The 17,747-nt window shown below is 47.8% G+C and overlaps 1 protein-coding gene across 5 annotated transcripts in view; it reads left to right on the plus strand.

Moving 5' to 3' along the window:
- Positions 1-341: 341 nt before the first annotated feature.
- Positions 342-17,747, plus strand: part of GATA6 (GATA binding protein 6) — a 147,378-nt gene continuing 129,972 nt past the window's right edge. For 3 of the 5 annotated variants that reach the window (XR_014295746.1, XM_082640966.1, XM_082640963.1), the window contains exons 1-6: positions 342-561; positions 1,967-3,129; positions 7,452-7,618; positions 11,723-11,848; positions 12,983-13,070; positions 13,163-13,266. Coding sequence is in view for 4 of the 5 variants with exons in the window: in XM_082640966.1 (XP_082497092.1) it covers positions 2,004-3,129; positions 7,452-7,618; positions 11,723-11,848; positions 12,983-13,070; positions 13,163-13,266 (1,611 nt within the window). In the remaining variant the exon portion in view is untranslated. The other 2 variants (XM_082640964.1, XM_082640965.1) reach the window with 2 other exon arrangements.

A 17,747-nucleotide genomic window follows, 5' to 3' on the forward strand; every position in this document is an offset into this window, starting at 1 on the left:
GCGCGCGTGTAACTGGGGGAGGAGGAATGGGTGTGGGTCACCAGCCAGGTCAGGCGTTCTGCCACCTCCGCCCCTCCCCCGGCGTCCCCGGGATCGGCGCCCCCTGGATGGACTCGCCCCTACTCCCAGGACGGTGCTCGCGGCTTAGCCCACACCCGCAGGCTGCGCGGGGCTCATTGTCTGCCCGGGCGGCGCTCTCCCCTCCCCCCGCCGCCCGCCGTCTCCTCCCCACCCTCTTTTCTCTCCTCCCCTAGTTCCCTCCTCCTCCTCTTCCTCCTCCTCTTCACCTCCAGCGCCCAGCTGCTCGCAGAGCGCAGTTCCGACCCACAGCCTGGCACCCTTCGGCGAGCGCTGTTTGTTTAGGGCTCTGTGAGTCCAATCAGGAGCGCAGGCTGCAGTTTTCCGGCAGAGCTGTAAGAGGCGCCTCCTCTCTCCTTTTTATTCACCAGCAACACCGCGCAGACCCCGGACTCGCGCTCGCCTGCCGGCGCCCTCGGCCTCTCTCAGCGCTCTGGAGCCCCCTCCGCCACGGCTGTTCTCCATGCGCAGCGCCCACCCGAGGTTCGGCTGCTTCCTCTCTTGCTCGATCTCTCCTCTTTCCTCCTCTGCACCCCCCACCCGTCGCTGGCCCGTCGGCCTCGGCTCTCCGGCCCTCTGCGGGCCGCGATCGGCTCCGAGGGTTTCTACCTTCTCCACTCCCAGCAGGCACCCAGGTTCCCGGGACACCGCGGACCGACTTCTGGTGTCTTTTCCTCTCCCCGAAGCGCTTATCTGCGCGCAGCCTTATCTCCGAGTTATCTTGGCGCAAAGGGGCGGGAGCCGGCAGTCAGGCGGGCAGAGACTTCTTTCCTGCTATCTAGTCCCGGTCTGTGTGTGGGTATTAATTTTAGTATGGTTATCTCCGATGAGCCCAGGCGATTTGGAAAAGCAGCCCCGAGAAGGCCAGTCCGGCTGTATTTCGCCTCCCTCCTCCACCCCCTCCTTGTCTCCCTGTCATTCTTCCTGCTCTACTCTTTGGGGTGGCCTCGGCTCCGGGGCGGTCTCGCGTCCCCCCTTACATTTCCCCCTCCTTTTCTCTGCGCTCCGCTCCACCCCGCTACGTCCGATTCCGGAACGGTCTGGCCTTTCCGCGGCTGGGGATGACCGCGGGGTGGGCCGGGGTGGTCTGGCCGGCGTGGCGCGGCCGGCGTGAGCGCACGCGCTGGCGGCTGCAGAGGCGAGCGGTGTCTTAAGGTGTGCGGCGCCGCGGGGACGCGGGTTGGGCAGGAGACTCCGGCCCCGCACGCACCCCGAACTGCTTATGTCCCGAAAGTCCGAGACTGCGGTCTCCGCCCTGCGGCCCCACCTTCCAGGGCTGGGTTGCATTTCTCTCTGGGGCTCGCGTTCTGTCTCGTCAGCGCAGTCCGGGAAGCTCTGGGAAAGCCAGTATGGGAGAACGCGGCGGTTTCGTTTTCGGGAACAGGTTGCCTTCCCTGTGCTAATGATTTTCACGCGGGCAGCTCTCATATTGAGGCATTCCGGGCGAGCGACCCCCGTACGGAGGAATTTGATAAAGCAGCGCCGACACGCATGGCTACTTAAAAAGTTCCTTTGTGTGCCATCGGCCAGGAGGGAGCCACTTCGGGGCGGAAGGAAAACCTCGGCCAGCCTCGCAGTCACCCTTGGGGTCTGGCGCGCGCGCTGATGAAGGATGCTGCGGAGGGGGTGGGAGGGGAGGGCAAAGGGACCCGAGCCGTGCGCGTGAGGGAGAGCTGGTATCCGGGTCCTGGGAAGATCCTGTGGCGGCTGCGCAGGCCCCATGCCCCTCTCCTTACCCACCCCTTGAGCCTGGGGCAGAAACGGGATCTCTGAGGAATCTCATTAGCTAGAGAGGGGAGTGGAGGTGAGATGTTGTGCAGCCTGCGCTTTGGATAACTCCTTTTTTATTTCTCCTCCCGACTCTGTCTCCCTCCCCATCCGGTCTCAGGAGCTAGAAGTCAGCTAGGAGCGGCGCCGGACCGTGGATGGCCTTGACTGACGGCGGCTGGTGCCTGCCGAAGCGCTTCGGGGCCGCGCCTGCGGACGCCAGCGACTCCGGAGCCTTTCCAGCGCGGGAACCCTCTACGCCGCCTTCCCCCATCTCCTCCTCTTCTTCCTCCTGCTGCTCTCGCGGTGGGGAGCGCGGCCCCGGCGGCGCCAGCAACTGCAGGACACCGCAGCTCGACACGGAGGCGGCGGCGGGACCCACGGCCCGCTCGCTGCTGCTTAGCCCCTACGCCTCGCATCCCTTCGGGGCTCCCCACGGACCTTCGGCGCCGGGGATCTCTGGCCCCGGGGGCGCCCTGTCGAGCTGGGAGGACCTATTGCTCTTCACTGACCTCGACCAGGCCGCGACCGCCAGCAAGCTGCTGTGGTCCAGCCGCGGCGCCAAGCTGAGCCCTTTCGCCCCCGAGCAGCCCGAGGAGATGTACCAGACCCTCGCCGCCCTCTCCAGCCAGGGGCCCGCCGCTTACGACGGCGCGCCCGGAGGCTTCGTGCACTCGGCGGCCGCCGCGGCTGCGGCCGCGGCCGCAGCGAGCTCCCCAGTCTACGTTCCCACTACGCGCGTGGGCTCCATGCTGCCCGGCCTGCCGTACCTCCAGGGGGCGGGCGGCGGGCCCGCCAATCACGCGGGCGGCGCTGGCCCGCACCCCGGCTGGCCCCAGGCCTCCGCCGACAGCCCCCCGTACGGCAGCGGAGGCGGCGCGGCGGCCGGCGGGGCGGCGGGGCCCGGCAGCGCCAGCTCCGCCGCGGCGCACGTTTCGGCGCGCTTCCCCTACTCGCCCAGCCCGCCCATGGCCAACGGCGCGGCTCGGGACCCGGGGGGCTACGCGGCGGCCGGTGGCGGGGGCGCAGGCGGCGTGAGCGGTGGAGGCGGCAGTCTGGCGGCCATGGGCGGCCGCGAGCACCAGTATGGCTCGCTGTCGGCCGCGCGGCCGCTGAACGGGACGTACCACCACCATCACCACCACCACCCGAGCGCCTACTCGCCCTACGTGGGTGCACCGCTGACGCCTGCCTGGCCCGCCGGACCCTTCGAGACCCCGGTGCTGCACAGCCTGCAGAGCCGCGCCGGAGCCCCGCTCCCTGTGCCGCGGGGCCCCAGCGCAGGTAAGGGTCGCGCCGCGGCATGGGAGTCGGGGCGCGAGGGGGTGTGGAGTGGCTACTTGACTTGGGCCCTGTTTCCAGGGCAGTCCTGTCTGGGTGCCTGGAGTCTGGCCGCGTTGTTGTGGTGCTTCTGTTTTGAACGAGAGAGACTAGATGCGCAGATATGCCTCAGTGTCTGGGAGGAGGTCCAGGGACTTGATGGATAGTGACTGGAGTGGGCAGTTGGAAAAAATGAGCCCAGGAGGGAACGGACAGGGCCTGAACTTGGTCGCAGACTCCAGTTTGCGTGGGTGGGAGCGTGAGAGTCCATTTGGAGGGTAACTTTAGGAGCGTGTTGGGCATACGATTCACCCTCTCCTCCAATACACACAGTCACACCCAATTCAACTCTCCCAAGGTCGGGAGTTGCGTGTGTTTTCCTCAAGGATAGTGTTTAAAGTGGTCCATGGTGGAAAAGGGCCTAGTTGGCATCTCCCTGACCCTCAGTGAGAGGGCAAGAAGAGAGGTCAGCCCTGTGACTGTCCCGAGGGAAGGCTGGTGCCGGGGCCCTTTTGCTTGGCATCAGCACGCTGGCAGGGTGTTGGGCTGCTGCTCCCGCCTGCGCCCCCCAGCCTGGGACCAGAGGTCCAGGAGCACTCACACCTATTCTTCCTCTGGAGTCCAGGCCAACAATTTTTCAGTTTCTAATCCCACTCATGCTTTCCATCCCTGTGTCTGGGGGCAGTTTGGAGTGAACTGGGAAAACACAATTGTCAAAATTCCTGCAAATGCCTCATCTTGAAGAGTGTTTGTCCTGCTCTTCAAGGACAAGGGAGGGTGTGAACTGTTGTCTGGCCTGACAGAGGCACGTTGGCTTCTTTCCTCAGCTTCAGCGTTCTGGGTCCTTCGTTGTGCTTTCAGAGGTCTCTCTTTGTATTTAACCTGTTTGATATAACCTGACAGTCTCCTAAGACAAAAAAATGGGCTTTTTTGGCCGTTGTTTCTTTGAGGGGAGCTGTGGGAGTCAAGAAGTGGCAAAGACAAGGAGGCACATCAGCCTAAGGTACCCTACCTGGTGCTCTCAGGCCCCAGGTCTGGGCTTTGCGGGAGAGCCCTTCACTTAGGGACAGCATGTCTTTTAGGGACCCTAATTAGTGAGGGTCAAGTGAGGCACTGCCAGCCTTGTGTTCAGAGGCAGCCTGGGAATGCTAGTGGCCTGAAGGTGTGAAGGATCTTATTTGAACTGCCCTCTCTCAGTAACATTGGGCTGAAAATCCCCTCTCCTCTCCTTGCAAAGCTGGTCCTGGAGACCATCCTTATGGTCTGTGTGTAGAGTAGGGCGGTGGGGAGGGCCCTGTTGAAGTTTGGAGACTTGAGACCACAGAGCCCTGTCACCCTTCCTGCTGCATAGGGACCCACATCTGGCTCCCGGGAGCAGAGAGACCCGGAGAAGGATCTTCAAAGGATGGAAGGGGGTGGTGGTTAGGCTGTGAGGTTTCTGTCAGTCAGGCATCCAGCAGGGAATCCGAAAGGTTGTGTGAGCTGGGTAGGGGGCAGCTCTGCCTGCTTGGAGATGCACCTTAGCGTGACCTCCGTTTCCCTTTGCCCTCTTCCAGCATTACACAGGACAGAGAAGCAGTCCAAAAGACATAATCGGAGTCTTTGGATGTTTAAAGTAATTGGTTTTCTGAGAAAAATCCTTTTAGAGGTGGTAGGGTGCAATTACAGACAGGTTGTAAGTTTTTCAATTTAAACTTAGCCTATCCTTTCACTAATTTTTTCCCTTTCTGGGTAGAACACTGCAAAGTTAGAAAAATCTTGTGGAGACTCAGAGCATGTTTCAAAAAAAAAAAAAAAAAGGAAAGGGGTTTCGGAACACCCAGCTTTTGCATAAAGAGTCTTTAAAGAAGGCAGGAAGCTGCTGAGAATAAGCCAGTCTGGGGGTGGGGGAGATGAATGACCCTAACTTTGCTTGTCCATTACAGGTGTTCCCATGCTGGAGAGACCTCGACCCCCAGCACCCCTCCTCCCAGCTTCCTAACTGATTCTCTGCTTCTCCACTTTGATTTTTTTAAAAAACAAACCATTTTTGGAGGCACTCTTTTTCGAGCAAATGGGCAGGGCTAAAACCTGAGCCCTGAGCTTTCTCAACCTGCACAGTGCAGGGTGGAGTAGGGGGCTGTTCTTTGGGAACCTGCTCCATTCACCTCTCCCTGGTGCTGATGCTGGCGCTGGTGGGGAGTTTTGGGGTGAGTTCTGTCTCCAGAGGCCAGTGCCCTCCCAAGCTGCCACTGAATTGGGTTCCATTCTCGGTCCTGGGATGACATTCGCTGGCCTTGCCCTTCTCCCCTGAGTCTGTCACTGCCCAGGGCCACCCAAAGCAGCCAGGTTAGGAGACAGAGGATGAATGGGGGGGAAATGGTGAGAGAGCTTCCAGCACAGATTTCGAGATTTGTGAAAAGTCGCTTTTTCTTATTTTAGTTATAGGATTGCAGCTGCTGAATGAGGAGTGGGGAAAAGTATGGAGGCAATGGGAGCTGTAGATTTTACTTAATTAAAAATAAGCAAACTTCCTAAATTTTATTTATCCAAAGTAGACTTTAAGTTTTGTCTCTGGGTTTTCAGCTGACTAAAGAGATTTACCTGGGGCGTTCACACTGTCTTCTCCGGGGAGTCTTTATTGTTCCCAGCCCGGGAGAAGGAGGCCAGGCGTAGGGCTGGGTTCTCCAGGGAATGCCCCAATTCTCCATGGAGAGGGGCTCTGATAGGTAACATTTTAAAGTCAACAACAAAGACAAATACCTTGTTTAACTTCAGTGTCCTTGAAGTCCTGAGCATTTTACTGATTACCGTAGTCAATAGTAGCTTTTAGGGCGGAGAAGAATAAATCTTTGTGATGTGTTCTGAGTTGCAGTATCCCCATGACAACTTTGAACTCGAGTTATGTGGGAGGCTAGTTTCTTTTAAACTTATTTCTTGAGGAGGAAGGAGACTTATTTTGCAGGGTAAATAATATTAATGGAATGAAAGATTTCTGTATGTCCAAATCCCGTTTAAATATCTTTACAAAAGCTGATGGTAGACACAAGCTGTAAACTGCTCATGAATAGAAAGAGAAAGAATAGGAAGGCTTGCTAGCATACTCTTCAAATAAACTTTGAAGTGTAATGTTTATTTACTTTAAAAATTGATTCAAAAATGCTCCTTAAAGAAAGCCAAATTGTAACATTTAAATTTTCTATAATATAAGTAACTCTAGACTGGAGATATTTTAAAGTCTATTTAAAAAGTGCTTGATAAGAACCTATCTCATTTTAGATAATTATTCATATTTAACTGATTCAAGGGGAAGTAATAAATGTTAAAACCATTTACTCTAAAGGCTTCTTTAGAGTAAACTAGCAGGTTTAGGTTAATTGTGAACTCTGGAAAACTAACCAAGGAGCCAAATGACAAATATAATTTAAATAGATGACATAAGTTGAAATTTTAGTGCAGGAAAATAGGAAAAAATTTATTTAGCATTGGGACAGTCTCAGTCATTTTCTGAATTGGTAAAGCATCAACCATTTATAGACGTTTTGTAGATTGAAGCAATAAGACCCACTTTGAAATCATAATATTTTAGTATTTGGTCCTTGTGGCATGAAAATCAAGCTTAACATTTATCTGTGTGTTTATTAATATTTTAGTGCTTTCCCCACCCCCTGAGGAGACCTGAGTCATTTCTAATTAATTGGCAAAAGTGCCCAAGAACAGTATTTCTAATTTCACTTGTCTATTTTTTACTGAGGAAAAGGAAGAGTAGTAGATACAGCAAATACCTTCAAAAAGTCAACTTGAGATAGAAGTAAAGAAGACAGCCTCACTTTGTCCGGGGATATTTGTGGGTTAGGGCAGGGGTCAGTGATCACTGTTAATATTGCAAGGCTTGCTGGGGTTTGGCAAGTGGTATATTGTAATTATGATGGATTTCAGTTTTGAAAAGCTTGGGAACAGCCGGAAAGAAGGGGTCAGAGGACCCAAACCGACCTCCCCACGGCTCAACTCTGAGGTCCTTGGAGACAGGAGGCAGATGATTCGAGCCGCGCTTCCAGCTCTGTCTCCGACTGCCTTGGGGTTTGCACTGGGCGCGCCCAGGGGTGCAGAAGTATTGGACAAAGTGTTGGTCAACAGGTCGATCGCGATGACATCAACAGCCGGCTCCCGGCCGGGCCGCCGAGCAGAAAGCCCGGTGGGGAAGGCCGGCACTGCGGCTCGGGGTGCTGGGGTGTCGGGGAGGCCCCCGGAGACGGACGGACGGACCGGCGGGCGGGCGGGACCTCACCGGCTTCTCGTCCCCGCAGACCTTCTGGAGGACCTGCCTGAGAGCCGCGAGTGCGTGAACTGCGGCTCCATCCAGACGCCACTGTGGCGGCGGGACGGCACCGGCCACTACTTGTGCAACGCCTGCGGCCTCTACAGCAAGATGAACGGCCTCAGCCGGCCCCTCATCAAGCCGCAGAAGCGCGTGGTGAGTGCGAGCGCCGCCCTCCCCTGCAGCCCGGCCCCAAGCGGCTCTCTTCCCCAGGGGCCGGGGTCTCCCCGCCCGGCCCCGCCCGGCCGCACCTGTCCCCGCGGGGGCACCAGGGGCGGGCCGAGCGCCGGCCCGAGCGGTACGCCCGGTTCTCCGGTCGTTTGAGCGCCCACGAGCGCAGGTCCCGAAACCTGAGACCAGGGAACGGAGGCAGCCCTCCCCCCAAATTTACACAAGGAGAGTGACGTCCTTAAATGGAAAAAAAGAAAAAGAAAAAAAAAAAAGATGTAGTGTGCTACCATCTTTTAAAAGTACCAGAACTCCCTATATTTACAAATCTCTAGATGTAAATGCACTGAAATAGTTTTGGAAGGAGATACAAGTAATGAGTAATGTTAGTAACCTCCAGGGAGAAAAACTGAGGCTACAGCCCCAGGTCAGGTGAAGGAAGGAGATTATTTTTTCACTGTGGAGTCTTTGGTCTGGTTTGGAGTTTATTCTTGAAAAAAAATCATGCTTCTTTGTAACATGCCCCCTCAAATGGATATGACAACAGCGAGCCCACAGTCCCTTTCTCCCCACAGCCTCATCCTCCTGGACCCCTGTGACTCTGTTCCTTCCACCTCTGGGCCCCTTCCACCTCTTCTCGGAGCCAGACTAGTTTTAGCTCCAAATTCCATCCGTCTTTTGGACTGTCCTTGAGTCGGGTGAAAAATTTATTTACTCTAACCTTTGTTATTTTGAAATGTGGCTGTTCAGAGAACTACATAGAACTTGAGAAGAAAATGCAGTCTGCATGTTTTTTGCAAGTAGAGGATTTTCACCATCCCGACACATTTCACTATGTTTTATTGAAGTGTGGGAATTCTGATTTTCTTCAGGGATTAATCTCTTATTGTCTTGTGTGTTGTTAAGAAGGAAAGGGTATTTACTGCTGTAGTGATTGGAGAAAATAAATGAAAGCTTTCAGAAGCCGCACCGTAAGGCTAACATTTGTTTAGCCAAGCACTCATACTCTAATACCTTTTAAAGTAAAATATTTTACAGTTAGATGCCAGACATCTTAAGTATCCAAGTAATTTATTTAATTGTTATACTCTAATTAGCAGGAACAAATGCTACACATGTTGTTTGTGTTAAATAGATTAGAGTGAAATTGCATCACAATGTAAGTCTGACACCTTAAAGAGAAGCAATTAGTTTTATGGTTGTTTTGTTTTTAATGCATTTAAAATAAAGTGACCGAGGTTAATTTAATGAGCGTATGTGCCTTAAACTTGTTACAGTCTCCCACAGCTTAAACCTTTCTTCAAAGGGCATCCTTAACTTCAGTGCCTGACTCCCTGTGGTTTTCATTTTTCTTACATGCATCATATTTAAAAAGAAAAAGTACTGCCGGAAAATATTCCAAGGAAGTTCCTTGTTTTCATGTATTAGCCAATGTATGAACAATGAAACTGATTATTATTTTTTTGGAAAGGCACATTGAGCTGAGTCCAGAAGGTAACATTTTCTCAAGATTGAGCAAAAAAACTGGCAGAATTTAGGTTCTAGTGGCATTTTAACTTTGATCTAGTAACATCCATATTTAGATGGCGGCATTAGTTTTGTGCACTTACCAGTAAAAGTAGCTGTTAACAGGAAAAAACCCCAGTTTTTAACATCTCTGAATCTATGAGTTTTCCTTCTGTGTAGCAGGTGTCTTGGCAGTGACCAAGGTCAGCCAATGTGCTTGGTAAATGTGTTATAAATGATACCAATTGAAGGGTGTGTCTATCAATTAGTCCTCCTTGTGGGCTTCTTATTTATTGTTTTGCTGGATCTAGTTAGTTCTCAGATTATTGAACCCAAGTTTGTTTAGCTAGCAGTACAGAACCAATCACTGAATTTGAACTTGTAATACATTGCAAAATAAGAGATTTATGGTGTAACTTGAATTCCTTGTCAGTGATGAATATAGCTGAGATCACTTGTTACAGGAACTTTTATAACCCACTCACCTTCATTTCACATGTTTATGGGGACTGGCTTCACTTATGATCTGCAGTTGACAGTCATAAAGTTCTTTGTTATAATGGCAAATTCTGATAACAAGTTTGCCTCACATTGGCTCCAAATTCCACTGGAAACTGTCATAAATGACCTGTTTATAAAATGAAACTTCCTGTCCCTAGTTTACTGATTTCACATTTATGAAGAGAAAGGAGTGCTCTTCTGGGAAATTATTTTCTTTTAACCATAAAGTAAAAAAAAAGCCCTGATGTGTAAGATTTTATGTTTTCATCATTTTAACAAGCAATTTCCCAAACAGTTCTGTTAGCCAAACATATTCATTTCAACCGAAAGTCAAATTGATTCTTTCTTAGCACTGATTTCTTAAAAAGGTGGCAGTACTAAAAGGCTTCCCAGTGTCTCTTTGGTTTTACAACTTGTCTGTAAAGAGTATGCTACAGCAATACAAGATGTGAGTTATAAAAGCAAAATTCAATTTTAGCTTTTAAATTTGCCAATGAAGATTTTGGAACTCTCTGTCTTTTAATCTGAATATTCAGTGAATGCTCAGTCTGTGTTTTTGTGTCCATTCTTTATAACTTCTTTTCTTAAATTAATCATCATGACCAACTTCCCTAATTCTGTATCTTTCAACTTGCTATGGTCCCTGGATTTTCCCCATAGCTTTTTTTTTTTTTTTAACTGAAATCACAGTAGGGTTTTAGTTGCCTATCTAGGTAATTTAAAAACAAACTTAGATTTTTGTCATTCTAGGCAGGAATTTATACTAGCTTAAATAGCCCCTCTTTATAATTCACACATAATAATTTAGAGGAAATAAATTCCATATAAGGATGTTATGCGTATAAAGGGAACATAGAAATCAGAGTGACAGACTGTTGGCCTCTTCTGATAAATTTAACCCTTTGTATGAACAAAAGTTGAGTACTATGTTGACAGGCTAAATAAAATATAGCAGCATCACCATATATAAGACAATGCCAGCACTAACACAATGTTGTAAAATTTGCTAATCCTTTGTAAAATGGATAATACAAAAATTCATGCAATAGGAAATCATGATGATAATTAATGAGTTGTATTAAAAATATTTCTTTCCAAAATTTTGGTACATTTTCCAAAATCCATTTCTGTGAATATATATAGGCCCTTCTACAGTTTCTTGTTTATTCCTCTGCACATATCTGAAAAATAGATCGATATCTCAGTTTTCTCAGAGACTCCCCAAAGCCACTTAACATGTTGGCAGGTGGTTTGTGACTGCATTTCTTTTTTTTAATTTTATTAATTTTATTTATTTATTTTTGGCTGCACTGGGTCTTTGTTGCTGCAGGCAGGCTTTCTGTAGTTGTGGTGAGCCGGGGCTGCTCTTCGTTGCAGGGCGTGGGCTTCTCATTGCGACGGCTTCTCTTGTTGCGGAGCACGGGCTCTACGCACGCGGGTTCAGTAGCTGTGGCTCGCGGACTCTAGAGCGCAGGCTCAGTAGCTGTGGCTCACAGGCTTAGTTGCTCCACGGCATGTGAGATCTTCCCGGACCAGGGCTTGAACCCGTGTCCCCTGCACTGGCAGGCGGATTCTTAACCACCGTGCCACCAGGGAAGTCCCCTAGAACGTCTTTTAAAAAGAGAAAAAAATCTAGAAGTTTCTCCTCAATGAACAATTTCCTCATTTGGGACCAGGTCTGTCAGAGCCTCTGACAATACACACAGATAGAAAACATTTCTTGTCCAGGAAGCTTGGTTTCCCTTGTGCGAGCAGAATTCCAGAGGAGGGGGCACAGAGAAACTCATTTCTTTACTCTTGTGTCTCAGCCGGCTGACAACAGTGAGTGCAGGCATTGACCAGCATTGTGACTGCTTTAATCTATGCTAATGGGCTGGAGCAAATCAATCTTATGTATTGGATGGAGCACACTTTGGTCCAGGAAGGTCAACCTAATTACACGTCAAGGTTTTTTTCTCAAGGGACCTCTTATTTATAATAACCAGGTACATGCTTGTTGATGGCAGGGACGTGATACATTGATGTATGTAGCATATGCATAAAAATCATATATCTGTACACTTACATTCTTGTGCTGCTTTCTAGCCTTCCTCCCGCCGGCTTGGATTGTCCTGTGCCAACTGTCACACCACAACCACCACTTTGTGGCGCAGAAACGCTGAGGGTGAACCTGTGTGCAATGCTTGTGGACTCTACATGAAACTCCATGGGGTGCGCCACCTACTCTGCTCATGTGTATACACGTTCAGCGTCTTGTTTGTACATAGTTTCAGTTTAAAAAAATCAGCAAAAGAGAGGGCATAAAAGTGAAAAATCTGATTTTCTCTATGTACCTCTGCGACTCAAGGGTCCTGTTAATTATAATAGAAACTTTTATCTTACTAGTAAGAAACAAAAAATACTGCCAATTAAACTGTCACACAAATCCATAGTAAGACATCCCAATTTTAGAAATACTAAAATGTGGGAAACTGCGTTTTAGAATTGATAAGATGGTAGTAAGCTTTAAAGAAACAAGCTGTAAAGTCGAAGTATAGTTGATTTATAATGTTCTCGTTAGTTTCAGGTGTACAGCACAGTGATTCAGTGACACATATGTGTGTGTATAATATATATATTATATACGTAGAATATATATGTATTCTTTATCAGATTCTTTTCCCTCATAGGTTATTACAAAATATTGAGATAGTTCCCTGCGCTATACAGTAGGTCCTTGTTGGTTATCTATTTTGTATATAGTAGTGTGTATATGTTAAAAAACTGTACACTTAAAAAGAAAAAGTAGCATGGAACCAACTAGAAATTCACACTAACTAGTTTATAGTTTAAAAAATGTGAATGCAATCAAATACATTTATACAAAAGAGGAATAGCTGTATTTGATAGCTATAGTTAGATTCTACATTTTAAGGATAGTGCAAGATATTATATGTCAATTTTAAAAAGAAAATTATCCTTGGTATATGTAAGGAGAAGAATACATGATCTCTTTGAAATAAAAATATTTTTATTGTATGTATTCAGTGTTTTTACACTGAATGTATTCAGTGATTTTACTCTGTAATTGAAGTTGTTTAAAACAATAAACATTAAGTTGAAGGAGTAAGTTCTCCCTGGCAAATCACCCTCCCTATTTTTTTTTTCTGGAGGAATCTCTGCATTTGATGGGGAAAGTGTAGTCTTTATGCAGTTCGAATCTATGAAGTGTATGTAAAAATTGGATTGACATTTATGCCAAGTTCTTTTAAATGAGGGCTTTCAGTACTGAGGTTGGGTCTTTAGTTTGGTTTTTCTTCAATATAATATTTATTAAACTCATGGCCTATGTGAACAATTTTTTAGGTGCCTCGACCGCTTGCTATGAAGAAAGAGGGAATTCAAACGAGGAAACGAAAACCTAAGAACATAAATAAGTCAAAAGCTTGCTCTGGTAAATATAACAAAATACTATTTGACTGTCAAGTATTTGCCAAACTTATCAGAATATATGTATATTTATGAGGTTAATTTTGATTGTTGCAGGTAATAGCAATAATTCTGTTCCCATGACTCCAACTTCCACCTCTTCTAACTCAGATGACTGCAGCAAAAATACTTCCCCTACGACACAACCGACAGCCTCAGGGGTAAGTGTTAAAACTGTATAGACTCCTTCTCAGCTAGTGGGTTGCTCTCCCGGTATATTATCTCAAATTTTATCTTATCTGGCAGTACAATAATCTAAACCAACAGTTCAGTTTTGTTAGCTGATACCTAAGAATAGTTTTTAGAGGAAATTACATTTAAATGTCAACAAAATGACAAACTTAAGTACTTTACAAACCTCTTAATTAAGATCTACATCATTTTTTATGGTTAAATTAACCCAAGTAAAGGCAAGAAGTTTTGGTTTGAAGTGCTTTAAATTTTTTTTATTTCCAGGTTTTTATCTGAGTTTATATATATATATGTATATGTATATACATTTCTAATGTATATACATGTATTATGTATTTCTTATGTAGATCAGGAAAAGTACCAGCTCAGTGGTTTTATATATCCCAGTGCCCATGGCATTTAAATTGCTTTTGCTTATCTTATCAACTCCAGCCTTCTTTCTTCTCTTCCTTCTTTACATTAAAAAAAAAAAATCATCTACCCAGAGCAAAGCTCATCACAATGAGTCATGTGATGTGCTGCTGTATTCGCTGATCTTCACCTAACAGTCCTCTGCTGGGCTGGGCAGCCTTGCCATCTTCTAATGCACCTTGATTGTACCCAGGCTTATTTCAGCCTGGTGATCAGCCTGTGAGCAGTTCGGTTTGTGTGTGATTTCGCGCCCCTGAGGACAAGGGTGCCTGGGTCTTTGTGAAGATCACGGACTTCGTTTCAGTAAAGCTGTAATTGAAACTCAGTTTTTCTCAAATGAAGAGCACTTTCCCACCCTAGTGTTTCCCAAATTTACCTGGAATGCCCTTTAAAAATGACCGGGCCGCACCCTGGTCCTCAGAGATCCAGGGCCCGACCTGTGCGGCAGCATTTCACAGCCCCGGGTGAGGATTACACTGAGACTGGTTTAGGACGAAACATTAGCATTAAAATTCCTACTTAGTAATTCTTTTCTACATTTAATTTTGCTTTATTTGGGGTACTTTGAAATACTACAGATTCCTGGGCTCCACCCTGGATTTTCTGAGTCAGCGTCTCTGGGGGTGGGGCTTGGAAATTTGTGTTTTTGAACAATCGCCACAGGTGAAATTGAAACTACTGCCCTTGAGCTGTCTTTGAACCAGGAACCAGGGAGCTGGTATTTTTACTGGCTTAAACAAACAAAAATTAAACATTAAAAAAAAGTTGTTAACTGCTTAAAGGTATATTTGATATTTTTCTTTGACTCCTCCAATTCAAACTGTTTTGGACTCTTTTTCTTTAATGAACAAGAAGTTCGTTCAGAGTTTCCAAAGGGAAAAAGCCTTTTTGCTTGTTGTAGACACATATTCTTTTTTTTTTTTTCCCCCCCCGATACGCGGGCCTCTCACTGTTGTGGCCTCTCCCATTGTGGAGCACAGGCTCCGGACGCGCAGGCCCAGCAGCCATGGCTCACGGGCCCAGCAGCTCCGCAGCACGTGGGATCTTCCCGGACTGGGGCACGAACCCGTGTCCCCTGCATCGGCAGGTGGACTCTCAACCACTGCGCCACCAGGGAAGCCCTGGACACATATTCTTAAAGAACGTTTCTAGCCTTTATAAAGGTGAACTCTGGTGAATGACTTTTTTTTACAGGAAGGTAAGATGTAACTTCAAGGGTCTAAAGTGGTAAATAGAAGTTGTGAGAAAATGAAAAGGTCAATATTATTTTAAAATATCCTTTATTGTGCCCTAAGTCCTCAGAAGCAATTGCGCAGCTTAAATCAGGTGAAAGGATGTTCTGGTTTTCTGAAGCATTGAGGGATCAGCTAGGGTTTCAGCCTCAGTATCTGTCTCTCCTGGCTAAAAAGTGGATTGCTGCCAGCTCCAACTCACTTTTGTTGGTGCTACAGTCCAAGCTTAGCATGGCAAAAGCTAAATTTGAATGATAAATGGCACAGAAATAGAGATATTTGCCCAACAATGGGCTTTGGAACCTTAGTGGGCGGAGTCTGTTTTGCCCTTCTGGTTTTGTGATGTAAAATTTCAAAATTGGCTATTTGCAAGTCCAATCAATTTTGCGCTCCAGGGGAGGAACAGTGCAAAGGCAGTGACAGGGTCAGGCCCGGACTTGTATGGAAGAAGGACCTCGGGAGTCCAGCAGCTAGTCCCACGGCAGCTTTGGTGTCCCTGCATCTGTCTCTCACTTGGGACCCAGCATGCCAGGGGCGGCTCGTCGGCCAGTACCGTCGGATGGAAGGCTCAGTTTTCTACCAGAGGCCGGGAGGCAAAGCAATTTTAGTATTAAAAAAAAAATATTTTAAAAAGTATTTTAGAGATTGGGGGAGTTGGAGAGCAGTTCCTTACAAGGTCTTTGCTGCACGCTCCCCATCACTCCCGGAGCCCGGGCAGCCTCTGTGGGAACCAGCGGTGTGAGCTGCAGACCCGGGAGTGGTCAGTTCTCCGAGCCCAGGTGACCTCAGAAGTGCTTCCTGACAGCTTTTCCCGAAGCTGGTGGGGTGAGGTCAGGGCTTGGCGGGGGAGGGGAGGGTGGGGGGGTTTGGTGGGGGAGGATTGCCCATCATCCCCTCCTCCCTCCAGGGACACGCCCTTCCTGGCCTGGGCTGGCACTGGGCTCGTGGATTTTCTCCGGATGGCCAGCCCATCACGGAGTCTCCCAGCATCGGTGCCTTCCTGATGTGGGTGTTGACTATCCGGCAAAAGCCAGTAGACTGGCTGCCTTGGGAAACTGTCCCCTCCAAGGATAATTGTAGCAGGCTCAGTGGTTTCCCCAGGAGTGCCAGTGTGTGTCCGTTGGTCCCTGGACACTTTTGAGACCCTCCTGGGCCGGCCGGTTCTTCGTGCGCGTGGCTAGCGTGGCAGCGGCGGTGCCGTGAAGAGCCTGCTGGAGCCGTTATCTGTGAGCAACTGGCAGAAGCATTTGTGAAAGGCGTCTGTGTTGACAAAGAAGTGACATTTTCCCATTTTGGTCCCAGTTTATCACGTTGGAGGGCAGCTGGCGTTGTGAATGACTGCTTTATAGGATTTTGTGAGCGCTGTAGGTGAGGGGGATGTTACTATATCCACACAGCAAGGTTGGGTCCTTCTTCGGCTTGGCGTTTAAAACCTCCAGGGATGATGGGCCTGCCCCGTGGATCTCCAGCGGCCCCTGTGACTGACGGGGTGGAAATTAGTCCTGCAGGGTTGTCCTCATTTAATAGGGACAGCCAAGCTACAAAACAAAGGACAATCGTAGGCATACTCCCAGTGGAACAAGGAAACGGGCCACACGCTCTGCTTAGAGATACAAGCGGCAACATACCCGCTCCTCCACCTTTCCTTAATGACTGTGATTTAAAGCACAGAGACCGTTGCAGAGACCCTATCAGACTTGCTGCTTTAATTCCCCTCTGAGAAGTCATCTGTAGGAGATCACCAGTAGGCATTCCTAGAGGACGTTTTTAAAGTTCTGATGTCCCTGCATGTGGGCCTATTCAGTGGTGGTACTGTCGTGACCTGGCACCTGAACAAGCCTGGCTGGAGCTGAGTATTCTGGACCACACGAAAATCATTTTTGCACTGCTCTGAAGCCTCATTTTGTTGACTTTGTGGCATGTCTTAGCTTTATGTATGTGTTGCTCCTTTGTGTTTTAACTAGACCTCTGTCTCATTTCTTCTGATGGTCATCAGGTTGCTGACCTGCTCCCTTATGACTCAGTTTCTCTGTTGCAGGCTGTGCAGGTGTGGTGTAAGTTTTGGAGGCGGAGGGAGGGCAGTTTGTCTCCTGTATGAGAACAGGAAGACCGTTGCTGCTGCCGGGCAGCCTGGTATTAAAATAGCCCCTGTTTTGTTCCTTTGGCATTCTTTTTTTAAACTATTGCAATAAATGATTTATTTGCTTTCATTTATATGATATTTACTATTCATTAGACCTTATTATTTTTCATTTTTCTTTTCCTTATTTTCTCTGTATTAAAACATTTAAAAAAATTATTTATTTGGGGGGGCCTTGCCATGTGGCATGTGGGATCTTCCCTGACCAGGGGTCGAACCCGTGACCCCCTGCGTTCGGAGCGTGGAGTCCTAACCACTGGACCACCAGGGAAGTCCTATCAGAATTTTATAATCAGTTTCTTGTATGGAATTCTTTGTGTTTGTAAAGAAATGTGTTGAACTTAATTTTTTTTGAACTTAATTTTTGACACAGTTCATTAATTTTGGACTTTTGAAGATAAATTTCCTCCAAATGTTTTTTTTTCATTCAGTCTGAAATCTTCTTTATCTGTAGATTTACTGAAAAATGTTTATTTAGTTGACCTAAACGGACATCAGATTTTCTTTGGCATTTATAGTCTCTGTGGATTGTAAGAATATTTAAATTTTTCATTGAATTCCATTTATTGACTGAGTTATGTTTTACGTCTATTGTTATTAGGAGGCAAATATGGTAACATTCTATTTCAGCAATTCCCAAGTAAGATTTAATAAGTAGTCTCTATAT

Source organism: Mesoplodon mirus, assembly GCF_964341445.2.
Source record: "Mesoplodon mirus genome assembly, chromosome: 13".
Classification (NCBI taxonomy): Eukaryota; Metazoa; Chordata; class Mammalia; order Artiodactyla; family Ziphiidae; genus Mesoplodon; species Mesoplodon mirus.